The 26550-nt window shown below is 40.9% G+C and overlaps 1 protein-coding gene across 12 annotated transcripts in view; it reads left to right on the top strand.

Annotated features, from left to right (window-relative positions):
* Positions 1-25989, top strand: part of PLS3 (plastin 3) — a 91223-nt gene extending 65234 nt beyond the window's left edge. For 7 of the 12 annotated variants that reach the window (XM_072816995.1, XM_072816996.1, XM_072816998.1 and 4 more), the window contains 13 exons: positions 4529-4658; positions 5160-5292; positions 6889-6970; positions 7917-8082; positions 11287-11429; positions 14551-14646; positions 19558-19753; positions 20723-20801; positions 21576-21690; positions 21899-22032; positions 22965-23088; positions 23307-23431; positions 24742-25989. In XM_072816995.1, coding sequence (XP_072673096.1) covers positions 4529-4658; positions 5160-5292; positions 6889-6970; positions 7917-8082; positions 11287-11429; positions 14551-14646; positions 19558-19753; positions 20723-20801; positions 21576-21690; positions 21899-22032; positions 22965-23088; positions 23307-23431; positions 24742-24874 — 1656 coding nt within the window. In that variant the 3' untranslated portion in view covers positions 24875-25989. Of the gene's footprint in view, positions 1-4528; positions 4659-5159; positions 5293-6888; positions 6971-7916; positions 8083-11286; positions 11430-14246; positions 14274-14550; positions 14647-19557; positions 19754-20722; positions 20802-21575; positions 21691-21898; positions 22033-22964; positions 23089-23306; positions 23432-24741 lie in introns of all 12 variants that reach the window. The other 5 variants (XM_072816989.1, XM_072816992.1, XM_072816990.1 and 2 more) reach the window with 1 other exon arrangement.
* Positions 25990-26550: the final 561 nt, after the last annotated feature.

The following is a 26550-nucleotide window of genomic DNA, read 5'->3' as shown; positions in this document are numbered from 1 at the left end:
CTGGACTTTTTTTCCTACAATGTAATAGTGGGGTGTTTTCCTGCATCTTTAAAAAGACTGGTATGGCACTTTCGTTCAGCAGAGATATCTGCATTAAAGTCTTAACTTTCACAGTGAGAAATTTGCTCTTGCACGATGGTTCTAAGTTGTTGACCTGTTTGAGGACTTTTGCTAGTAGCACCAATGTCATCAGATTAAATAACTTCACATAAGTAAAGTGCTTAGAACAGTGCCAGGCATATAGCAAATGCTATGTGGATGTTGTTGGGGGTAGTAATTTCTGTTTGTTTGTTTGTTTGTTTGTTTGTTTGTTTAAGTAGTGTTCTTTTCCTATTATTAATAAGCTCAGGCCTACAACAGATTAAAAAAAAAAGGAAAAATTCGAAAAGTACTACTTTGGAAACACTTTGGAAAGCAAAAGCCTCAAACCCTGGAAGCCAGTCAATATTTTGCAATTCTTTCTGAAATCTTTCCTTCCTCTTAAGTCATTATGCCTCCAGATTGCTTTCATCTGGCCACTAGTCCTGTACTGAGCTGGAAAGTTGATGAAGCTTTAAAAAAGAAAAAGAAACATGTATATGTATATGTGTATATATTCCATAAGAGACCAGAAAAGATGTCGATAGAGAGCCAGAGTGAGCAGTGTATGCCAGGAATTTGTTCGCGCATGACAAAGCCAGCCCTTCCTCATCGAGGGAAAACAGCATGAAACAGTGAGCTCATTAGTATCACAACGGGCAGCTCTGAAAAGATTCATTGAGAAGACTTCAGCACGGCGGTTGGCCTTGTGTTATCTCTGATTTCAGAGATGCTTGTTAAGCCAGGGCTTCTACTCAAATAGCTTTATCATCCACTGTTGCAATTTCTGCTCCAAAGTAGAAAATAAAATGCAAATTTTCCTTCAGTGAATCTATTGAAGATACATAAATCTTCAGTTATTTCTTTTTTTTTTTTAATCTAAAGAACAGAGGAAAATACCATGAACCTGAAAACTTGAGCTGGAATAATTTATTTAAAAATATTTAGAGGGGAGCCTGGGTGGCTCAGTTGGTTAAGCTGACTGCCTTCTGCTCAGGTCGTGATCCCTGCATCCTGGGATCCAGCCCGCACAGGCCCCCTGCTCAGTGGGGAGTCTGCTTCTCCCTCTGCCTCTGACCTTCCCCCAGCTCTTTCTCTCTCACTCACTCACTCTCTCAAATAAATAAATAAAATCTTTTTAAAAATAATAAAAATATTTAGAAAATGAAGATCGGGGATCCCTAAGTGGCTCAGCGGTTTGGCACCTGCCTTCGGCCCAGGACATGATCCTGGAGACCTGGGATCGAATCCCACATCCAGCTCCTTGCATGGAGCCTGCTTCTCCCTCTGCCTGTGTCCCTGTCTCTCTCTCTCTCTCTCTCTCTCTCTCTCTCTGGATCTCATGAATAAATGAATAAAATCTTTAAAAAGAGAAAATGAAGATCATATAACCTTTGTAACACAATTAAAAATAAACTAATTTAATTGCAACTCTGCTTTCGTTCCCAGGAATGAGCTTAACTAGAACGACAGAAGTCACTGTATTAGGATATTATACAGCAGACATTACTTTTTTAAATTTTTACTTATTATTTTTATTATTCCTCTTTTCCATGCTGTATATAAATTTGCATTTATTTTTCACCTGCAGTTGTGATTGTAGAAACCAACCTAATTTTGTATTTTTTATTTTTTTAAAGATTTTATTTATTCATTCATGAGAGAGACAGAGAAAGAGGCAGAGACACGGGCAGAGGGAGAAGCAGGCTCCATGCAGGGAGCCCGACGTGGGACCCAATCCCGGGTCCCCAGGATCAGGCCCTGGGCCGAAGGCGGCGCTAAACCGCTGAGCCACCTGGGCTGACCCCAACCTAATTTTTAGAAGGAAAAGATCATGAGGCAAAAAAGTCCTAATAAAAAAAAAAAATGACTTTTCATAGGTCATTTCTGAAGCAGTAACATTTTGGATGCCTTTTTTTTTTAATGTATACCATGCCAGTGATTTATGTATTCCAGTCATGAGGGAAAACACACATTTCAGATTTTAATTTACTAGACAATGTCTTACTAAATGGAGTTCCAAATGAGGTAGAATAGTGAATATTGCATTTTTACTGAGCAGAGATATAGTTATCGAAGGGAGAGCTATGGTGACAAAAATCCATCCCAGTGAAGACTGCTATATTTGCTGGTTGCCATTTTGTTGTATGATCTTGGCTCAGAAGTTAAAGTAAATTAAATGAAATCAGAATTGGACTTTAAAAATCAGTGTATGTAAAAATAATGTCGATAATTCAGAAATTACCCAGAGTACATGAGTAGTCAGCTCTACACCATTTGATACTTGACTGGAGTCAGTATAATGGCCATAAAGGAGAAAAAGTCCTTTCGTTGGTCATGTGCAATATTTAGAGTAGTCTGTGTGTATGCAAATATATACGTATACAGACATAGACACATGCACACCCATTCTAAAATTCTACCTCTGAAATTACAGTGAGAGCAGAGAAAAATCACAGCTGTAGAAATTGAGTAAGCTTGATTTTGTGGAACTTAACTGCTATTTTCCGAAATAAAATTGGATCTCTAAGTCCTAGGAAAGTCAAAATTTTAGAAAGGTAAGAGGAAACCATGACTTCAGGAGAGGCTACCAGCAACACCTACAGTTACAAAGTGGATTAATGACAAAAAGGTTCTCTTCTGTGAAATCTAAATATCAAAAGGCCATCTCTGCTTTTGGCCTGATCTGGTCTTAATGCAGAATCCAGGGCTGGGTTAATGGCACATGGGGCTGAATTTCAAGCTTCTCTGTGCTGGGTCTCTGGTCTCGCATATACAACCTGAACTGCTAGGTATTGTGACCCTGGTCTATGAACTTCAAACATAGGCTGCACCTCCTGAGATGTCTGTGTGTGTGTACCTGTCAATAATGCCAAAAGCCTTTGACTCCTTTCTGTTTGTTAGCAACTCTTCCATTAGGGTCATACGTTTCCTTCTGTAAGCCCACTTAATGTGTTTTAAGCACCTTTTTTAAAAAAAGATTTTATTTATTTGAGAGAGAGCAAGCACTTATTTGTGCACGTGTGAGTTGGGGGGCTATGGGCAGAGGGAGAGGGAGACAGAATCCCAAGCAGACTCTGTGCTGAGCACAGAGCCCAGCGCGGGGCTCAATCTCAATACCCTGAGGTCATGACCTGAGCCTAAATCAAGAATCAGGCACTTAACCGACTGAGCCACCCAGGTGTAACTTTTAGAGAAATTTTTTTATGAAGATGCTACATCTTGCTCTTATTTTACTGGAGGTAGCTACTTTAGATCAGAAACAAGTTTGGGCTTAGATCATTTCCAGTATTTAAAAATATATAGGGGGGATCCCTGTGTGGCTCAGCGGTTTAGCACCTGCCTTTGGCCCAGGGCCTGATCCTGGAGATCTGAGATCGAGTCCCACGTCGGGCTCCCTGCATGGAGCCTGCTTCTCCCTCTGCCTGTGTCTGCCTGCCCACCCCCTCTGTCTCTCATGAATAAATTTTTAAAATCTTTAATAAATAAAAATATATAGATAGTCCTGGGGCACCTGGGTAGCTCAGTCAGTTAGGCGTCGGACTCTGGATTTCAGCTCAGCTCATGATCTCAGGGTCCTGGGATCCAGCCCCACCTTGGGCTCTGTGCTCAGTGGGCAGTCTACTTGAGGATTCTCTCTCTCTCTCTCTCTCTCTCTCTCTCTCCCCCTCCCTCTACCCCTCCCAACCTGTGCATTCTCTCTCTCTAAAAAATCTTTAAAAAATACAGAGAGATAGCTAGTACTTTAGAATGTCCATTCATTCAACCAGGCAGTTAGGGTAGGATATTAAATTTGCTTTGTTACCACCTGCTCTTGAACAATTAGAATGTACATGTTAATTTTGTTAGCCATGTTCTTCAGTGTGAAGAGAAGCTGGATTTCATAAACAAACAAGTCAATCACTGAAAAATCTCTTCTTTGTGTTTATTCTCCATAGTTTTCTTTCTTTGCCAACTTAATCCATTTTTCACCTTATTATTCTGTAAATTTTGATTAAACAAACTCTTAACCATTGTACTCCTTCAAAAAGGTTTTTTTGATTGAGTCATAAATTTTCATCTTTCTTTGTGCTAAGAATTGTGGTTAAAGAAGGAGGATCCTTTAGCCTTTTCTCTCCAGGGAACAAAGCCTTACTTGTTGGCAGAAAATTAGCAGATTTACCTATGCCTTTGGACCACACTAGTTTTCAGCTTAAAGCAGATTTGATGCATGTGGCACTTAACGTTTTTGACAAGTGTGTGCAATTGACTGTCTGGCTTCATTTTCAGTAGCAATATTGTAGTACTTAGTTAGCATCTTAAAAACTCGAGCCCAGTTTTCCATCTCCTTTAACACTCACCACCCGTGTGGGGAAATGTAGGTGAGTGGAGTATAAAAGAAGATAGAAGGGCTTATCCTTGCGCCTGATGTAAAATGAAACGTGAATTAACAATGTATTTTCATTAATAGATTTTCCAAGAGGTAAAAAGCAGTGACATTGCCAAAACCTTCCGCAAAGCAATCAACAGGAAAGAAGGGATTTGTGCTCTGGGAGGCACTTCAGAGCTGTCCAGTGAAGGAACACAGCATTCTTACTCAGGTAATAGTAAGAGTTTCACGTATGTTAACACAATGACCTAATTAGAGTGCCTGCTATAATGTCAAGGAGGGGCACTAGAAAAATACTGCTTCCTAGTTAAGAATACAGTTAGAAGCTCATTGCGGAGTATTTAGACTTGGGCCTAATACTTGACATAATAGCATTAGAAGTATTTATTGTATGGTTTTGTTAGCTTGCAAGAGATATTATACAGTATGTACAAAGATAGACTTTGTTGTAATAGAGCTCTACAATAATGTAAGTAATAATTTTTGAAAGAATTCAGTAACTTCTCTAAGGATCAGTTAACCTTTGATCTGTTTTCTTGTTATTACTTTTGTACTTCATAATAGCCATGTTGTATTTAAGTGTCTGGGTTTCCAAAGAGGAGAACCCCATGTTTGTGACACATTAACTTTCAGCACTACTGTACAAATTATTTTAGGCTTTAGAGTCAATCTAGAGTGTGAACTAATTTCTTGTTATTCAACATGACTTTAGAGGAAGAAAAATATGCTTTCGTTAACTGGATAAACAAGGCTTTGGAAAATGATCCTGACTGCAGACATGTTATACCCATGAACCCAAATACCGATGACCTGTTCAAAGCTGTTGGTGATGGAATTGTGCTTTGGTAAGACGTTGGTTGATTTTGTGTCCAGGCTTCCAAAACAGCCTTCTACATAATTGATATATTGGTTTCTGAGTGCTTGACAGCTTCAGCTGGGGAAATAATTAGAATTGAAAGTCATCTGAAAAAAAAAAAAAAAGAAAAAAAAAAGTCATCTGAGTGTGTCTGAGAAAGTACCACCAAATACAAATCTAAAACTCAGTCATTTACACTGGGGACTGCTTTATAAGGACACTGAGAGCTTCCAATTTCTTCTCATCCCTTGAGCAAGCAGAACATGACAACTATGTTGGACATAACATATGTCAGTGTCTCCTTATTTCTAAAGCACCATAGCTTCAAAATATGAAGACTCTCCTCTTCAGTTCTCACCCTCCAATTATTTCTGAAAAATGTGTTTGTCCTTGCTACTGCCCCAGAGCTAACAGTATCTTGGCAGAAAAGATGTAAGATCATCAACACTTTGTCAGTTGATGGGCTATCTGTTGAGGCAGTATAACACGATGGCCAAGAGCATGCTCCATCATCAGTCTGCCTGGATTTGTCTTCAGCCTCTGTCACTCAGAAACTCTATCAGATGAACAGTCAGGATATTCCAACCCCTTTGCATTTCATTTTCCATCTACTGTGATCCCTGTTAAAAAGCATAAGCTATCCCATTTTGTCCATGTATAGACACTAAAGAATTCCCCCCTGTGTTTTAATACAGAGAGATAATCACATGATGCTACTGATTTGATATTTAAATTTGACATGGGGGGGGGGGATCCCTGAGTGGCTCAGTGGTTTGGCGCTGGCCTTTGGCCCAGGGCGTGATCCTGGAGTCCTGGGATCAAATCCCATGTCGGGCTCCCTGCATGGAGCCTGCTTCTCCCTCTGCCTGTGTCTCTGCCTCTCTCTGTGTCTCTCATGAATAAATAAATAAAATCTTTAAAAAAAAAATTTTGACATGGAAAGAAGCATGGTTTTCCCTGTGCAGAATCCCATATTTGGGGGGCAGTATTATAAACACCTAAAATGTTACCATCTAAGTCCAAATTTTACCAAATGAGATTCTTCCAAATAAATCACAGATTCTAGTTTAATTACTAGAACCTTTCTTCCTCTTACCACTGAATTAGCAGCACCAAATATGCCTAGCTCATCATTTAGGCTCTCAATAAATATGATGAATGAAAGAATCTCACACTCAATGAATTCACCTCCTTGTAAATAAATGGTCATTCTTACTTGCAAATTGTATAATCGAGAAGAGATACAATTTCAGTGTGGGATTTTTTTTGTTTTTAAAATTTATTCGTGAGGTTTTTTTCATTATCCAAATTATTGCTTCTTATAAAATAATGAGAAAATACCAAAAATTAAAACTAGGAAGTATTGCCCCAACCCACAACTCAGAAATACCCAACTACTGCAAACATTTTTGTCTTTTTATTTGCATTTTTCATGCATATAGTTTTTTTGTGATCAACATGATAAAAGTCATATATTGCATTGAGTTTTCAGATTACATTAGACATGTCATGAGCCTTCAAATATTTGTGAATACTCGCAGGCTCTTTAAAAGTAAACCAGCTCCTTGTTTAATTATTGTTTCAGTAAAATGATCAACCTTTCAGTCCCCGACACAATTGATGAAAGAGCAATCAACAAGAAGAAACTTACACCCTTCATCATTCAGGTACGCATACAGTGATCTTGCACTTTCCCGGGAAATTGCCTAGTGAGTGCCTATTCCGTAGACCATCAGTTCTGCCCTTCATTAGCTTCCCATTTAATTCTTACAACAACTCTTAAGTTGTTGAGTTTAGAACTATTATCCAGATTTGACAGAGGAGAACTGGAACTCAGAAAGGCTCCTGAGCTTGCCCAAGGTTAGCAGTGGAAATGAAGTTCAAATCCAGGTCTAGCTCCAAAGCCCTATGTTCTTTTCATTACACACTGTGTTCAAGCATGCAGAAATGAGCAAAACTATTTAAGCTCTTAACTAATTAGCATGCTTAAGCAGTGGAGCATTTTTCTTTTCCATCAAGTGAATATTATACTCTGAGATAGCAAACTTCCCTCGGGCAAGAGCACCTCTTACGATGTGGAGATTGCAACTTCTAGAAATTTTTTGGACATGTGGAATAGACCTCTCATTTAGGCATTTTAAGAAATATGACTCTTGGGGCACCCGGTTGGCTCAGTCAGTAAAGCATGTGACTCTTGATTTCAGGGTTGTAAGTACAAGTCCCATGTGGGGTATAGAGATTGCTTAAAAGTAAAATCTTTAAAAAGAAAAAAAGAACTACAACACTTAACCCACATGGATATCCTGACTCGAGTCACTCTCAGCCTTTTCTTTTCATGACAGTGTCAGTGTACTTCAAAAGAAACCACATAAAAATACCAATTTAATTCCCACGGAATTCTGGAAAAGACAGTAACAATAATAAGGCTGAGACTTGTTTTAACTATGCTTTTGACACCAAAGTCTGGAGTTTGTTGTCTGGAATTTGTTTTCTGTGGATCATGTATGGCTGAAATTAATTTCCTCATTGAGCATTATTTTCAGTAAAAGGAGTCGACTCCTAAAAAAAAATGGAAAGGTCAAGAAGCAAATGTGTACATTGGCTGTCTTGCAGGAAAACTTGAACTTGGCCCTGAACTCCGCTTCTGCCATTGGGTGTCACGTTGTGAACATCGGTGCAGAAGATTTGCGGGCTGGGAAACCCCATCTGGTTCTGGGACTCCTCTGGCAGATCATTAAGATCGGTTTGTTCGCCGACATTGAATTAAGCAGGAATGAAGGTAATGGAACACAGTCATCTTGAAAGATGTTTATTGGTTATTTTTTCCTGGTCATGCAGGCTGTCATGCTTTCACTTAATTGAGGTGATTAGATGATAACTAGAATTAAAAGAAGGTAATGCTATAGTGTTATCCTGGAAAACAGTCTAATTATGACTTTTCTTCTTTAGTAGTAATTCACATTTGCCTGGTACTTTAGAATTCGTTTTACAATAAAGACACAAAAGCACACGCAGAGAGTTTGTGGAACATTCTCGAGGCCCCCAGACTGGGTATCTGTTCTTTCCTAATCTGCCTCCACAACTCCCACCCCATCCTCCACCCCCAGCTCTACCAATGTGCACCATCTCCTATTATTTTGAATATCTTTTATATTCTATCACAGATTGAAACCTCTTCAAACTATTCTAACCCACCCTTGATGGTCACAAGATTTCCTCAACTTCTTACAGCATGGGGTTTTATATCACATCATGGATTTGTAGAATGTATAGCAATACACAGTATGATTGTTGTGTGTCCTAGGTGCTACTACATGATCCTCTGCCTATAAAGCTTAAAAACAGTAAACACTGCTCCAGATATTCCTATTTTATTCCAGAAATCACTCTCTCAATCCTAGTTACCTCTGGGGAACATCTATTTGGGGTTCTCAGGACTCCCAAGGCCCCAGAATGTCCATCAGCAGTCTTATTTTGCACATTTATCCATGATAAGACTTTTATGCACTTTTGAGACTATCACTCTTGCTCTTTGCGTCTGCTCACAGGTACCTGTTTGGACAAATACTGTGACTCTCATTGCTATCCTTCTTCACGGTGGTGTTTGTCTTGTTAAAGAACTTGAAGTCTGTTCAAAGAGGAAAAGGGGACAGCAAAATGACATTACATTGGCTTGTGTAATACATCAAATGGCTTGTCTTTGACAAGGTCTCAGATACATAGATGTCAGGCTATTCGATCCTTTCTAGCCTTTGACTTGGTGGAGATGGGGAGCAAAAGGAAGGGTCCTGGACAAGCGACCTGCTGGCCCTGCCCTCGCTTAAATCCCTCAGGGTCAAAATGATGTGGCATAAGGCAGAGTCTGCGAAAGATGAAATTTGCCTGATGAAGGTGTTAGGGTTTTTTTTGTTGTTTTTGTTTTTAAGATTTTATTTATTTATTCGTGAGAGACACAGAGAAAGGCAGAAACACAGGCAGAAGGAGAAGCAGGCTCCATGCAGGGAGCCCGACATGGGACTCGATCTCCAGTCTCCAGGATCAGGCCCTGGACTGAAGGCGGCGCTAAACTGCTGAGCCACCTGGGCTGCCCTGAAGGTGTTAGACCTCTTCAGAAATCAGACAGTGTCAGTGTTCTCATTCAATCTAGACCTCCTTTTATTTCACAGGAGGTAATTATAGCATCAGGACCACACAACTCATTCCTGAAACAGTGCTAAAATTTAGATAGTTCGCTATGCAGGCACCTCCACTTCTACCTATTACCTGAGGGAATAACTTACCTGAAATGCTTGGCTACTCCTACACATTCAATTCAGCATAATTGAGCAGCTTTTACATGTTAGGTGCTATAGAAAATGTAAAGTAGGGGCACCTGGTGGCTCAGTGGTTGAGCATCTGCCTTTGGCTCAGGTCTTGATCCTGGGGTCCTGGGATCGAGTCCCACATCGCACTCCCCACAGGGAGCCTGCTTCTCCCTCTGCCTATGTCTCTGCTTTTCTCTGTGTGTCTCTCATGAATAAATAAATAAATCTTTAAAAAAATAAAAAAGAAACTGTAAAGTAAAATTATATCCCTTTAAAAAAGAGATTTATTTATTTATTTTTTTTTCATTTATTTATGATAGTCACACACACAGAGAGAGGCAGAGACACAGGCAGAGGGAGAAGCAGGCTCCATGCACCGGGAGCCTGACGTGGGATTCGATCCCGGGTCTCCAGGATCGCGCCCTGGGCCAAAGGCAGGCGCTAAACCGCTGCGCCACCCAGGGATCCCTAAAAAAGAGATTTAACCCAGGACACCTGGCTGGCTCAGTCAGTGGAATGTGGGACTGTTGATCTCAGGGTTGAGAGTTTGAGCCCCACGTTGGAGGAGAGATTAAAAAATAAAAATACTGGGCAGCCCCAGTGGCGCAGGGATTTGGCGCAGCCTGCAGCCTGGGGTGTGATCCTGGAGACCCGAGATGGAGTCCCACATTGGGCTCCCTGCATGGAGCCTGCTTCTCCCTCTGTGTCTCTGCCTCTCTCTCTCTCTCTCTCTGTGTGTGTGTGTGTGTGTGTGTGTGTGTCTATGAATAAATAAATAAAATCTTTAAAAAAAATAAAAATACTTTAAAAAATAGATTTACCCCTTCGAGTCAATTAATTATACTTAAATATTACCGTAGTGTCTCTATACTCCTTTAGTCAAAAAGTGAGGTATAAAGGCTCTACCATTTTAAACATTCTCTCCCAAATCTCTGATTTTAATATGATTTAAAAAGGACAATTTAGGGGGCACCTGGATGGCTCAGTCGGTTGAGCATCCGACTGGATTTCAGCTCAGGTCATGATCTCAGGGTCATGGGACTAAGCCTCAAGACAGGCTTTGCACTCAGTGGGGAGTCCACTTGTCCCTCTCCCTCTACTCTTCCCCCTGCTTACTCTCTCTCTCTCAAATAAATAAAATCTTTAAAAAAAAAAAAAGACAATTTAGGTAAACATCTGACATAAAATGTTTAAAAACTGTAATTCTTTTTTAAAGATTTTATTTATTTATTCATGAGAAACAGACTGAGACATAGGTAGAGGAGGTAGAGGGAAAAGCAGGCTTCTAGTAGGGAGCCTGATGCAGGACTCGATGTGGGACTTGATCCCTGGACCCGGGATCATGCCCTGAGCTGAATGAAGGCAGACACTCAACCGCTGAGCCACCCGGGCGTCCCTAAAAACTGTAACTTAATTACCATTTGGAACGTGAAGACCAATAAAGAAATAAATTATAATGTGATAATATTTGCTGTGCATTCTCATGACATAGTGTCTTTATCAAATCATTGTATGATTATCTACTAATATATGTCTGTTGTTAGACTATCAGCACCTAAAAACGAGGAACTAGGTCATACGTGTTACTGCACCTCTGTTACCTAACAGAATGTCAAAAGACCGAATGAACTTGTAATGACCATTGTCATATATTATGGTGGTTGTTTTTTTTCTTATAGCCTTAGCTGCCTTACTTCGAGATGGTGAGACTTTGGAGGAGCTTATGAAATTGTCTCCGGAAGAGCTTCTGCTCAGATGGGCAAACTTTCACTTGGAAAACTCGGGCTGGCAAAAAATCAACAACTTTAGTGCTGACATCAAGGTAACAGGGCAAGGAACCATCAAGCTTTCGGGGGTGGGGTATGGTGGATGCCGTGGGTGACTTCCTCCCCGCTGACAGAGGGAACATCCTGCCAGTTTATCACCAGGCCTTGCTGGCCCTCGGCCCTGATGTAGATTTTCAGGAGAGATGAAACCTTAGGAATACGAGCACCAAGCCTAGCTTTCCTTCTGGGGGAAGGGAGCAAAGTATTACAGTCCTAACACTTTATTCTGTCACCTGTTAACCATGGAGTATCTAAGGGTGGGCCACGGCCGTTCCCTTCCTACTTGCCTTCCTTTCCCAGACCTCAGGGTACCTGTTAGTAAATCCTAGAAGACCAAGAAAGGGCCCCAAGATTCCCCTTCCCCTTTCTTATTTGGCTTTGCTTCTATTGTTTGCTCCCACCTTTAGACATTGAGTTCATGAGGGTGGCGATGAGCTCTTATATACACATGGCTGCTTCTCCTACCTCAGCCCCGGCCCTAGTGCCCTCCTACTAAAGCCCCCCTCTAGCCACAATACCTGTCACATCAAAGACCTGCAAATATTTCTTGTGTTACATTTACTGCACACGAGCAATAAGGAAAAAACGAGCAGAGGAAGGAGGCGTTGGCAACATTCCTTTGCCACAGGTTGCTCTAACTTCCCAGAGAGAGGGGGCCGAAATTATCATAGCAAAAACCTCACAGAGTTCTCATTAACTGACTCGACTCTCTCCAAAATCCCAAGTGTTGGGACACAGGGAGCAAATTGAAGGATCTTCACCGGATGTCACTGACCCACAGGGCTATGGAAACAGCAGTCCATGATCCTATCAATGTGTTCAGCAGTGAGAGGAAGTCGTGGGATATTTGCATTACTGATTTCCTCAGGGAAAATTAAGGATAGCTCCCAAATTATGAGACCAGTAGGTCCCCACCCACCCCATCTTTTAACCTACACAATATGCTTGGCCAGGTATGTTTCTGCTTTATGCACTAGATGTGTTCTTGAAAGCCAGTCTTAAATGGATTTTCAGTTCTGGAACCTATTTGGAATGTACAAAAGAAAATAATTGTTTAAAAAAAAATGGAGCCTGTCTTGAATCTTTTTAAAAAGCAAACGATTGTACAGTAATTTGAAAAAAAGGCTTCCAATTTATCTATGCTTCAAGTTCAATTTCACCTCTGAAGCCCTTTTCAGGGTAGTAAAGACACTGCTGGGTCTGCTCTTTACCCATCCTTCTCAAGTGCATAGGATTTGATTATGAGTTGCTTATGTACCATTAGGAAGAGATCATAAGCGAAAGCATTTTCTCGATGGTAATGCCCCATTATAGGGAGGCAGATCCTGTGCTGGCCAATGATGGGATCTGGGTTTGCATTTCATGAATTGCTCTGAAGTGAATTTCACTCACCTGCTTTTCCCCGTTCTTAGAATCATTTCTGGCATTATGTATCAAACTCACTCAGAAAGCTTATATAAGATGCATCTCCCAGAGATTCATATTTGATAGGTTTGGGGCTGGACCGGGTGGTGTGCATATTGAACGACTTCCCCCAGGGGATTGGGACACGCACATAATCTACAGAGCTTACTAGGAGGAACATTCCTTTATAGCCCATCTGGACTGCCAAGGTTCAGTAATAGAAACGGACTGCCGCTAGGAAGGTCATCTTCCAATATAACAGGATTAAGGAGTCAAAGCCTCCAGTTTCAGCCCCCTAAAGGCAGAAGCTTACTTGACATGTGTGTTGAAGACTCTTCTTAAGTGTTTGCACTGGTGCAGTCGAGTGTCCACACAGCCTGAATTCACCCAGCCTACCCCCATATGAGTAGCACCACTTCTAGGTATTGGGATCCCAAGTAAAAACATTCAAACAATGAATGAGTTCAGGAGCTTAAAAAATCTTCAGGGGTGCCTGGGTGGCTCAGTCAGTTAAGCGTCCAACTCTTGATCTTAGCTCAGGTCTTGATCTCAGGGTCATGAGATTGAGCCCCACCTGGGACTCCATGCTGAGCAGACAACCAAACTTGTTTGGTTAACTATATTCAGGTTATACAGAGTTAAATGTTATCTCACCAGCTCAAGTGTTACTCATTTTAAAAATGTCATTTAAATTTACAATTAGGGATCCCTGGGTGGCGCAGCGGTTTGGCGCCTGCCTTTGGCCCAGGGCGCGATCCTGGAGACCTGGGATCGAATCCCACGTCGGGCTCCCGGTGCATGGAGCCTGCCTGCTTCTCCCTCTGCCTGTGTCTCTGCCTCTCTCTCTCTCTCTGATGTGACTATCATAAATAAATTTAAAAAATTTAAAAAAAAAAAAAAAAGGACTCTATCCTCACTTTAAATAAATAAATAAATAAATAAATAAATAAATAAATTAATTAATTAATTTACAATTAGCTGAGTGAAGTAAGTCAGTAGGAGAAGGACAAACATTATATGTTCTCATTCATTTGGGGAATATAAATAATAGTGAAAGGGAATATAAGGGAAGGGAGAAGAAATGTGTGGGAAATATCAGAAAGGGAGACAGAACGTAGACTCCTAACTCTGGGAAACGAATTAGGGGTGGTAGAAGGGGAGGAGGGCGGGGGGTGGGAGTGAATGGGTGACGGGCACTGGGGGTTATTCTGTATGTTGGTAAATTGAACACCAATAAATAAATTTAAAAAAAATTACAATTAAATACATCTTTAAGATAACTAATCTCTTCTCCATAGGTTGTGGTATATACCGTGTTTTGTAATGACATAACCTGTTTATTTTCTCTTTCCCTATGCTTCCTGGATTTCTGCTCCTACCTTCTTTTCTTGCCTGTTTTATCTACCAAGCTTATTGACTTCAGTAATTCAGTGAAGGTACAGAACTAGTTACCTGTTTACGAGCATCATTGTATTGGTAATGTTAATCAATTGTAGAGTCATGATAAAATCCAGTTATCTGTATTTGAGGCAGACATTAGGCCAGATAGATGGACTTTTCTGGGGGGAAGATCTGTTAGATTAGAAGACAGAGATTTGTGCCATGTATATATTCTCACAAAATCTAATGCAAATATCCTTCCACACATAGGACAATGGGATATATTCATTCTTTGTCAATGTGATCTCACTGAGATTTTCAATTCATTTGTAGGATTCCAAAGCCTATTTCCATCTTCTCAATCAAATTGCACCAAAAGGACAAAAGGAAGGTGAACCGCGGATAGATATTAACATGTCAGGTTTCAACGTAAGTATAGGTGTTCACTTGAATTCTACAGTCTTGCAAAAATAGTGCCAATTTCTTCTAAATAACAAGCATTTTTGTAATTGCACGTAATGGTGTTGAAAATTTTGAGCATTATTTTAAAATTTATTGTTGTGGGTATAAATCAAAGGCAGAAAGATTAGCTTTGGTTTGATAGTTTATTAGTGAGTTCTATAATAATGGCTCTGTTGGGATCCCTGGGTGGCGCAGCGGTTTGGCGCCTGCCTTTGGCTCAGGGCGTGATCCTGGAGACCCGGGATCGAATCCCACATCGGGCTCCTGGTGCATGGAGCCTGCTTCTCCCTCTGCCTGTGTCTCTGCCTCTCTTTCTCTCTCTGTGACTATCATAAATAAATAAAAATTAAAAAAAAAAAAAGGGTCATGTCCCAAAAAAAAAAAAAAAAAAAAAATAATGGCTCTGTTGGCTTCTATTGATTGCATAGAATATTCAAAGCAAGGGTGGGGAAATAAGTGGTGAGAACTAACCTTTTCCAAGTGTTTGGATTATAATCACAGTGAAAGATTTAATGACTAGATATGCATATATGCATCTCTAATGTTCCTGTGTTGAGAGTAACGTGAATATGTGTTTACAAACTGCTGATCCCTGAAATCCAATTTGGGGACTCACTCATGGACCATGTTCCCTGGTCACATCATTCATTTGTTCAGTGACCTTGGACAGATTTCTTCCCCAAATTGGATCTCACTCTGCTCATCCATAAAGTAAGGAGTTGGACTAGACAATCTAGTCTCAGGTTTCTAGGATCCACTGGTTTGTTCTTTGGACCCGTTAGTTACAGAATGCACTGTACTAATTTAGAAAATCCATATTTCTAGACTATTATGCAGTCAGATTGAGTAGATTACACTGGCTAAACCACTTACACTGCCCTTACCAGAACTGAACTCTTTGTTTGGGTCACTTGGTATGGATGAGGAGCCATCCTGTGCACTCAGGAGCTGTCTGGGAAGGCTAGCCGGGTGACCTCATGCCCGCGTAAATGGCACCAGTATACTAACTGATTCTGATTTTGATACGCCTCTTCTTCATTCAGTCTTCCCTGGTTGATCATGAAACATTCTTGTTGAGGCAAAAAATGATGGTTAATTTTGTCTGTCTCGGAGCACCTGGTGATTCAATCATCTGCCTTCGGCTCAGGCCATGATCCTGGAATTCTGAGACGAGCCTCACATTGGGCTCTCTGCTCAGCAGGGACCTTTTTTTCGGACTTTTTCCTTATTGGTCAGTGTCCTTCATCTTTTTCAGCCTTATTACCTTCCTTAGGGCCTGATTGATGATTGATTTTTATATATCCAGTATCACGTCAGGTTTTCTCATGGTCCTTTGTAATGCCTTCCTGCCCCCATCCCATACTTCCCCATCCCAAGCAACCATTGATTTGCTTTCTTTCCCCTTACATTAGTTTGAATTTTTGCGAGTTTTATGTAAACAGACCCCTACAGTATGTATTCCTTTTGCATCTAGCTTCTTTCACTCAGCATAATTATTTTGAGATTAATTCATGTTGTCACATGTATCATAAAATGCTTTCCTTTTTCATTTGTGAATTCTATTCTGGTGAATGGATATACCACAATTTGTTTACACATACACGTGTTGATGAACATTTGGATTGTTTACAGTTTGGGGCTATTACAAATATAGCTGCTATGAACATTCAAATAGAACTCTATGTATAAATATATGCATTTGTTTCTCCTTGGTAAATACCCAAGAGTGAAATGGCTGAGTAGTAAGGTATGTGTATGTTTAACTTTTTTAGGAAGTGGCCAATTCACTTTCCAAAGTGGTTGCACCACTTTATGTTGCTATCGGCAGTATGTAAAAGTCCCAGTCCATCCACACCCTCACTAACACTGTAGTATGGTTAGTCCTTTTAACTTTGAATCATTCTATCAGGTGCGGAATGATCTGGCATTGTGGTTTTAATTTGTATTTCCATGATGACATGTGATGTTGAACATTTTTTATGTGGTTATTTGCCATCTATGTTTTGTTGCTGTTCAAACATTTTGCCCACTTTTAATTGCATTATTTGTTTTCTTATTAGCAAGTTTTGAGTGTTTTTACATATTTTTGACATGAGTCCTTGATTGGATATGTGACTTGCAAATATTTTCTCTCAAATGTTTTTCAAAGAACAGACGTTCTTAATTTTAGCCAAGTCAGATTTAGTCATTTTTTTTCTTTTATGGATCATGCTTTGATCTTGTGTCTAAGAAATTTTAGCCTAAAAAGGTCACAAATATTTCTTCCTACGTTTTTTCCTAGAGGTTTTATAGTTAGAGGCTTTACATTTAGAAATATAGTATGTTTGGGGTTAACTTCAGATGTGGTGTGGGGTAGGGGCTGAAGTAAGTTCTTTTGGCATATACATATTTTTGATTTGATTATTTTTTATTTCACTATTTTATATTTGACTATTTAAAATATTTTTATTCCTATTTTAAAGCTTCCTTATATTCCAGTATTACCCATGCTTTGTTAGGAATGCCAAGATGATCAATAAAGAAAGGATTTTTTTTTTAAGATTTTATTTATTTATTCATGAGAGAGAGAGAGAGAGGCAGAGACACAGGCAGAGGGAGCAGCAGGCTCCATGCAGGGAGCCCGAAGTGGGACTCGATCCCGGATCCCCAGGAACAGGCCCTGGACTGAAGGCAGCGCTGAACCACTGAGCCACCCGGCCTGCCCTAAAGAAAGGATTTTAAAATAAGCTGGCAAATAGCATAAAGCAAACAATATGAAAGTAATAACGGACAGGTTACAAGAAATAAAATAGGCTCTATGAGAGGAAATCACTGTGCTCAGAGAGAACCCTGAAGAAAGGGTTGAATACAACTCAATTGCCCAGCTGCTGGAGGCTTATGGATTGTTCTGCAGAAGGTAACAAGCATAGCACAATAAATACACATTGTTCTGGAGTCCTCTACAACCAAGGCACCTCACTGGAGGTTAAAAAACGTAATTAAAGGGGCGCCTGGGTGGCTTAGTTGGTTAAGCATCTCCCTTTAGCTAAGAGTCATGATCTCAGGGTCCTGGGATGGAGCCCACATCAGGCTCCTTGCTCAGGGGGGAGTCGGCTTCTCCCTCTCTCTCTGCCCCTCCCCCTGCTTGAGCTCTCGCACTCTCTCTCTCTCTTAAATAAATATAATCTTTTTTTAAATGGCGGGGGGTGTTCTTAAACTGATTGAAGATAGCATCACCCATTGAAGACAAAGTTAAGACTGTCAAATTGTACATGCTGGACAGGTTTAATTTAAAAGTAACATTCAGAGGCGCCTGGGTGGCTCAGTCGGTTAAGCCTCTGCTTCCAGCTCAGGTCATGGTTCTGGGGTCCTGGGATCAAGCCCCACATCAGGCTCCTTGCTCAGCAGGAAGCTTGCTTCTCCCTCTCCTCCCTGCTTGTGAGCTCTCTTGCTATCTCTCTCATTATCTCTCTCTCAAATAAATAAAATCTTTAAAAATAAATAATAAATAAATAAATGTAACATTCCTCAAGCTTCATTTACCTTTATTTCTCCTTTCCCCACAAGATTATAAACCCCTTTCTCGTGTGACACTGTTCCACAGAAGTGCTTATGTTTGTCCTGGGGCAAAACTGTAGCGTGTAGATGTAGTAACGTCCCAGTGTGCCACTCTGTTCTTTTATAAGTGTAGGTCACCAGAAACAGAAGATCCAAAAGCCACTGTTCTTCCTGCGGCTCCAGATTTTTCACTTGTAGCCTTGGGAGGTGGGAGTAGTGGGTGCCTGAGAAACTGTGTTTTTGACATTGGGCTGAAATGATTAGATAACTTAAATTCTTCACCAACCCCTGTTAATCCAGAGTGGGAGGTGGGGTAGGGACACCCCGGTGGCTCAGTGGTCGAGCATCTGCCTTTTGCTCAGGTCATGATCCCGGGGTCCTGGGATCGAGTCCCACATGGGGCTCCCCATGGGGAGCCTGCCTCTCCCTCTGCCTGCGTCTCTGCCTCTCTCTGGGTCTCTCATGAATAAATAAAACCTTTAAAAAGAAAAATCCAGAACTGGGCACTTGACTTTCCAGAGGGGAGAAAATAGAATGGGGTAAGGATAGAGAAGGTTACAAGTGAGGAGTCATAGGAATTAGTTGGAGGTAAGTATTCTTTACAGAAATGAGCAACTCTGCATCTGCCTGGGTGGAAAAGTTAAACAGTGACCAGGGACGCCTCAGTGGCTCAGTGGTTGAGTATCTGCCTTTGGCTCTGGGTGTGATCCTGGAGTCCTGGGTATTGAGTCCCACATCAGGCTCCCGGAGCCTGCTTCTCCTCTGCCTATGTCTCTGCTTCTCTCTCTGTGTCTTTCATGAATGAATAAACAAAATCTTTAAAAATAAAGAATATTTCAATGTATAACATTTAGTATCCTTCGCTGACAAACAAACAGTGACCAGAAAAACAAAAATTCTTTGCAAAGGAAAACTACTATTTGAAATATGCATTTTAAACCTGAAATTAAATTCTTGGAAACTGCTATTCTTGATTTTTATTTTTAAAATATTTTCTCACAATTTCTCTTTTTCTGTCTCCCACCCTCTTTAGGGTCCAATTGAAACGTTAAACAGTTTTAGCTTTTTGAGGAGTTATTGCAAGAGCGACGTAATAATCCCAATTCAATGAAAGGTTTTATACTGAGCTAAGCGATCTGGTGCCACCTAGGGTGTTTTTGAGGTACTGCAGTCAAATTCGGCCAACTTTTTTTGCTGTTGCATTCAAAACAATTTTATAATAAGCACCATATGTTGGCTAAGAGAAAGTCGAATTGTATATCCAGCCTATCATTGTAGGGAAACATTTCTATATTTTTAGTATAGCCTTTTAAAAGATGCCTTCTTATTTTACTTCAACAGGAAACAGATGATTTGAAGAGAGCCGAGAGTATGCTTCAACAGGCTGACAAGTTAGGTTGCAGACAGTTTGTTACCCCTGCTGATGTGGTCAGTGGAAACCCCAAACTGAACTTAGCCTTTGTGGCTAACCTGTTTAATAAATACCCGGCACTAACCAAGCCGGAGAACCAGGATATTGACTGGACTCTACTGGAAGGTAATTGAAGGTTTCTCACATTCTAATGTGCGGGTCTACAGACTAGAAATACAGAGGACGTGGTGATTCCAGGATTTTGACTGAATAAGTTTCCTTCTCCACTTTCCTTTAGCAAATATCTGCTGGAAGTAGACCCAAGGGCTGAGTAAAAAGTGGCAGCTGACAGAAAGGGATGATACCAGTATGATTATATATGCATGAAGTAGAAGGTTCAAAATGAACAAATATAACAGTCATTCCTTGGCATCCCTGGCAGTACTATAAAATCTTTAAATGTTATGCTTTCAGGTTTCATGCAATTTGTTCCTTTAATATAGGCATGGAAAAGGAGTACTCATGTGTAGCTTAGAATTTATAAATGTGTAGAGGGAAGACATAAGTAAATTCATGAGTATAGAGAGTTCATATGACCACCCCTCCCCAAAAAATTTTTTAATGTAAAACTGATAACATCAGTTGCTTTTGAGGTATAAGGATTTGGGGAAATATTGGGGAAGCATTAGAAGGGGGAAGAGATCATAAAAAATTCATAAACCGGAGCAGCCCGGGTGGCTCAACAGTTTAGTGCCGCCTTTAGCCCAGGGCCTGATCCTGGAGACCCAAGATTGAGTCCCACGTCGGGCTCCCTGCATGGAGCCTGCTTCTCCCTCTGCCTGTGTCTCTGCCTCTCTCTGTCTCTCTTTCTGTGTCTCTCATGAATAAATAAATTTTTTAAAAATTCATAGACCTCTAAATTGTGTAGCTGGTTATAATGTATTCTTCGATTTTAAAATAAATTCAAAAAATATTTTAAAAATAAGCCTGTATCTAGAGAGAACATATTTAGAGAGAATGTTTAGAGATTCATACTGGAGAAAACCTCTAGATCTGTACCAAAGGAAATGAAATAATCTTACCCACGAATTGATATTATATGCACATATACAAGGTGTTTAATTAATATATAAATTTTGTGAATATTCTTAATAGGAGAAACTCGTGAAGAAAGAACCTTCCGTAACTGGATGAATTCTCTTGGAGTTAATCCCCATGTAAACCATCTCTATGCGTAAGCCTTTTATACTATTATCTTAAGCAGTCAGGAACATTGTGAATGGATGTCCCAGAAAGAACTAAGGCTCTGAACATTTTCCAGATGTCAGTTTACACTGGTTACTTTGACTGGAAGTGCTGAATGGTGACATCCATTATCATTTTCCAAATACACAGAAGCCCAGCTTCTTTCTTTACATGATCGTTAAGTGAAAGAATGTATGAATGTCTTTCTAGCCCCCTACGGAACAGATCCTTCTTATCTTTAAACAGAGACTGGGAATGCCTTAAGTAGACCATCCATGATGTCTTGAGGCCGTTGTACTCAACTGTTCTCTCAGCCTGGAATATTCTTTTCTGCCTTTAATGCCTTACTCCCTTACTATATTCAAGCCACTAATTCAGACCCTGACCACCACCTAACACTCTGCCACCCTAACCCTGGTTCTTGTTATCTTCATAGCAGTTATATATACCCCCGAATCAAATTATCTATTTATCCATATACTTGTTTATTGTCTCTCTCTGTGTCTGACTCTAGTGTAAGGCCAGGGATTTTTGTCCTGTGTGCCCAGCTTCTAGAATAGTACCTTGCCAACCAGAAGCCCTCAATAAGTATTTTAAGCGAATGAGATTGTGTTAGCTCTATCTTTAGGACAAACTGTTAGAAAATATGAGCCTTGGGTATTATCTGTGATTTTATGTTTTAGTTGGCATACTGTTATTGTTTTTAAGGAAACAAAGGCCCAGCTGTCTGAAAACACTGATTAAATGATTTTTAAATCTTTAGTGACCTGCAGGATGCCCTGGTAATCTTACAGTTGTATGAACGAATTAAAGTTCCTGTCGACTGGAGTAAGGTTAATAAGCCTCCATACCCAAAACTCGGAGCCAACATGAAAAAGGTAGATCGTTAAGTTGCTGCATACATTTGTTACAGGCCGTTTTTATGCTCCGTTTGTTTCTTTTGTCGGAAAAACTCGTGAATCTGAGCTTCTGGAGAATAGGAACCATCTCTTACTGATTTTGATGGGTCAAGCTCAGGGCACCGCCTGCGCGTGCAGCTGAAACACACGAAAAATCCTCACCGGTTTACTCTCTGTGGGTTTCCAGCTAGAAAACTGCAACTATGCTGTTGAACTGGGGAAGCATCCTGCCAAATTCTCCCTGGTTGGGATCGGAGGGCAAGACCTGAATGATGGAAACCAAACGCTGACGTTAGCTTTAGTCTGGCAGCTGATGAGAAGGTAGGTGCACAGCAGGACCTGCTGAAGCCCCACGGGCCTAACAGTCTATGACTCAGTCTGTGTTAGTGTCTGGCAGGCGTGTCGGAGACCACGAGAGGTTTGCAGTTGGAGAGATGCTGGATGTTCGCGGGGATGCGGGGGGGGGGGGTGCCTCCTGGAAAGTCAGGCCGCAGAGCCGTGAACGTTTCCTGGCTTTTTTTTTATTATTACCTTTTTTATTTATTCATGATAGACATAGAGAGAGAGAAAGGCAGAGACACAGGCAGAGGGTGAAGCAGGCTCCATGCAGGGAGCCCCACGTGGAACTCGATCCTGGGTCTCCAGGATCACGCCCTGGGCTGAAGGCAGCGCTAAATCGCTGAGCCACCCGGGCTGCCCATTTCCTGACTTTAATAGGAAGCCTGGCCCGTAAACGTGAGCCCCGTTTAGTGTCAGCCAATAAAAATACAGCAAAAAATTCTGAACAGCCCATGTATCCATTTGAAAAAGATCTCTCAACTGGAATGCCGAAAAGCATTCATTATGGTCGAGGACCAGCCAAAGCACGGCTGCTTTGCAGTCATTGCCACTGTTGGACTAGTACAGAGAAGGTACCTGCTAGACTGCTGAGCTCACTCGGGAAAGCTCTGAAACCCCCCCACCAGCACCACCTGCAAAGGGCCAATCAGTGGTGAGCCACTGCTACTTGAATGATTTTATATATTTTTTTTAAATTTATATATAATATATATATATATATATATATATATATATATATATATATATATATATATATATATGAGAGAGAGAGAATGAATTTCTTCTCCTGAAATCTTTAGTCTTTCAAACCTGAGGATGGAAGAAAAGAAATTGAAGGGAAAGCACCTTTCTATTGTTCGCATTTCTTTTCTCATGAAGTAGATTCAAACCTCATCTTCCCTTTCTTTGTTTAGATACACCCTCAATGTTCTGGAAGACCTTGGGGATGGGCAGAAAGCTAATGATGACATCATCGTAAGCTGGGTGAACAGAACATTGGCTGAAGCTGGAAAATCAACTTCCATTCAGAGTTTCAAGGTAAGAGTTGCACATTTGACTCTTAACCATTATGGTTGCTAGGAAGTGTCAGTCATTTGGAAGGAGAGCCTTTGGTTGGTTTGTCGGCGTGAATTTGCATTGTGCTGATGGCAAGACCCCTGTCACTCACGGGCGGGGTGTATGGCAACTTTATATGAGTAACCCCGCGCCAGTCTGTACAAACTGAAACTCTCGGATGTATTGTCCTTTGACACTAGGACAAGACGATCAGCTCCAGTTTGGCAGTTGTGGACTTAATTGACGCCATCCAGCCGGGCTGCATAAACTATGACCTTGTTAAGAGCGGCAACCTGACAGAGGATGACAAGCACAATAATGCCAAGTAAGAGACACCGATGATACTGACAATGTCCTGGCAAGAGCACAGGCTTTGTAGCCAGGCAGGTCTGCGTTCTCGCTCAGGTCCTACCATGTAAGAACGGTATCACCTGAGGGAAACCTCTTGGAGCCCCAGACTCGTCATCAGTAAAGATGTGAGCAGTAATACTTAGCTGAGAGATTTGGCAATGAATTAAATATCTAAGAGCCTAGCATCGTGTCTGACATAGTAGGGGCTCAATCAGCTGTTGCTTTAGGGAATTACCGAAATACTACAGTTTGTGTTTTAATGCAGCTCAGCTACACAAACTTCCAACAAGGAGAAAATTAGCTAAGAATATTCTTCTGCCTCACGCTTTCTTTTGAAACACATTATTTATGGCTGTCCTTTTTTTTTTTTTTTTTTTTTTTTTTTTTTACCATGCACAGATCACCTTTCCTACATATGTTGAGTTTATTATCTTGCTCCCTAAATGAGCAGGATGCTTAACCTGCCACTGACACTGTGCTTTGGAAGTTGTCTGCATTTCAGCAATATGGAGAAGGGCCTTTCCACCTGTCACTTCCCTTCTTCACCAAAGACCTAGACTGTGAGACCTGGTTTTCTAGGCAACCCATGAAAGCTTGATTAGCATACATTGAAGATCAGCCCACTGAAAAACTTCCTTTTTCAGAAACTTGATCATCTTTACAAATTTGTGTTACAAAACCCCTAGAAATGTCTTGTGTATTAATTGTAGTATGCTCCTGCCGATTTCCTGAGCTGGACACAAAAGTTCTTTCCTCCCTTATTTTGTGGACCTTTTGTCTTCTTTGTTCTGACCACTCTGTCCACATACCTTCCAAATTCTCTCCCCTCCTTTGACTGTGTGGAAGATTGCACTGCATCTCCCAGAGCAGCTTGGAATCAGACATGTGACATAGTCTTCCACCCCTCATCTTTAAGATCACATGAGAGCATCCATTATCCTGTTATGTGCTCAATGAACATATCAACACTGACCGTACAGCCGATCTGGATAATTATATATATTTTTTCTCATCTTCATATCATGTCAGTGCTCCAAAAGTAATTCTCCTTGCAGAAGAGGGGTGAATAAAATCAGTCCCAAACATCAGAGCTTAGAAATGGGATGTCACTCAAGAGTGACCGCCAAAACAAAACAGAAACCAACAAAACGTAAAGCCATCCCAATTTGAAGTTTCAATGTGAAAGTTTCACATCCCAGCCAAATGCTTTTATAAGAGGAAACAGATGTCTCATCTCCTGTCCTTGGCTAGTAAGGGGTTCATCTTGATTTTTGTTGCCAATAGGTACGCCGTGTCCATGGCTAGAAGAATTGGAGCCAGGGTGTACGCTCTCCCCGAAGACCTTGTGGAAGTAAAGCCCAAGATGGTCATGACCGTGTTTGCATGCTTGATGGGCAGGGGGATGAAGAGGGTGTAAAAATCACCCGTGGGAATAAAAAACAACCTTGCTCCCAGGTGTATGATTAGCAGGTCAGCTCTTCCCAGGTGCAGTGCTCATGGCTTAAGGAACCGTTGGTCATTCAAAGGACTCCTAGTTGTGATTCACAAGACTCCTCATCTTGAGAACTCACAGGGGAAAGAGTTTTAATGGAAACACCTCCTCTTTCCTGGAGTCAAAGTCGGATTTGTCAGGCACACCTGAAATGCACTCATGGCCAAATCATTTACTCCCACCTCCTACATCGCTAGCCTTGACTTTTCCCATTGCTGTATTGTCGTTTCTGTGTATCTTCCCCCCACCCCTTAGAATGTCCACCTCTTGGGACTTGCTTAGATGATTCGATATGAATATCATTAGACCATAAGTTTGCTTTCCATCCAGGATGCTAGTTCTTGTTTGAGAGCTGTGGCCAGAGGATATTTGGACAGGAGTATCCTTCGCTTATCTTTGTAGTACTGAAAATTGGCAGAAGTAACTGGCTGTGCAGAATGTAATAGAAGCTTTTCGTATTCTTTTATTCTTAAAATCAGTATCTTTTTACAGTATTCTTTCTACGTGATCTTTTTTGTACATTTAAGGATATTTTGATTACATTAAATAAGACTGCTGATTTTGCTACTTTTTTTAAGGGGTCTTCAAGTACGTAAAAACCATACATTATAGGTAGAGGAAAAGTGTTCCTTGATTTTGCATCTACCCTCTCACACCCAAGCTGTAAACAGTTGACATATTTTGTCTTAAAAGACTTGGTTCAATATATGCTTATTTGTTTTAAAACTTGTATCATCAAACTCTCTCTTTAGATTGAAAATGCTGTTGAATATGACACTTTTGAGGAGAGAGTGTGCTCAGAACGTGGACAGGATACAGTAGGCCAAGCATGCTAAGCATACCATAAATTTTCTAATTTTACACCTAAAACAAGGAGATGAGGTCACTAAAAAATAAAAATACATATGTAAGACTTAATGTACTCTTGCTTTGTCAAGCTGTTTGCTGTACTTTCTGAGATCATAATGTTACGCTAACTCTGAAAAGTGATGTAATCTGGTAGCAATGCATTAGTTCAAATAAAGGCATTTACATAATCATTAGTCTCTGCATGTTTCTACCCCTTCGTGGTTTGCCAGTAATGTCTGCCAGATTCCTCCCCCCCACCCCACCCCCGCCCAGTATTCTCTTTTTCTGGTGTACTGTACAAAGTGACGGTTGTTCAATTTAGGCTTTTGGAGCTGAATTACAGGGACCGAATTAAGGAGAGTCCCAGTGGGCTTCAGAGGGTTTTCTCCAATTTACCAGAATTTCCTTATCCGTTCCTCCCTTTTTCCTTCGTTCCCATCTCACTCAATCTTTTCACTGTTCTGTGATATACAGAAGACCTAAACAATGAGGGATCCAAATAACCAGTGAGGGGAGATTGTTTATGGCAGGTTTTCTTAACCTTCTCGCCATCACCATTTGGAGCTAGATCATTCCTTGCTGGAGCCGGAAGGGGCTGTCCTGTGTATTGCAGGTGGTTTAGCTGGGCTCCGTGGCCTCTACCCCTTAGGTGTCAGTAGCACAGCCCCAGTATGTGGAACAAATATGTCTCTAGACGTGGCCAAATGTCCCCTGTGGGGCAGAATCACCCCTAGTTGACAGCAAGTGGTTCA

Source organism: Canis lupus, chromosome X, assembly GCF_048164855.1.
Source record: "Canis lupus baileyi chromosome X, mCanLup2.hap1, whole genome shotgun sequence".
NCBI lineage: Eukaryota > Metazoa > Chordata > Mammalia > Carnivora > Canidae > Canis > Canis lupus.
The sequence above is the reverse complement of the archived record's forward strand: the minus strand, read 5'-3'. Positions and strand labels throughout refer to the sequence as shown.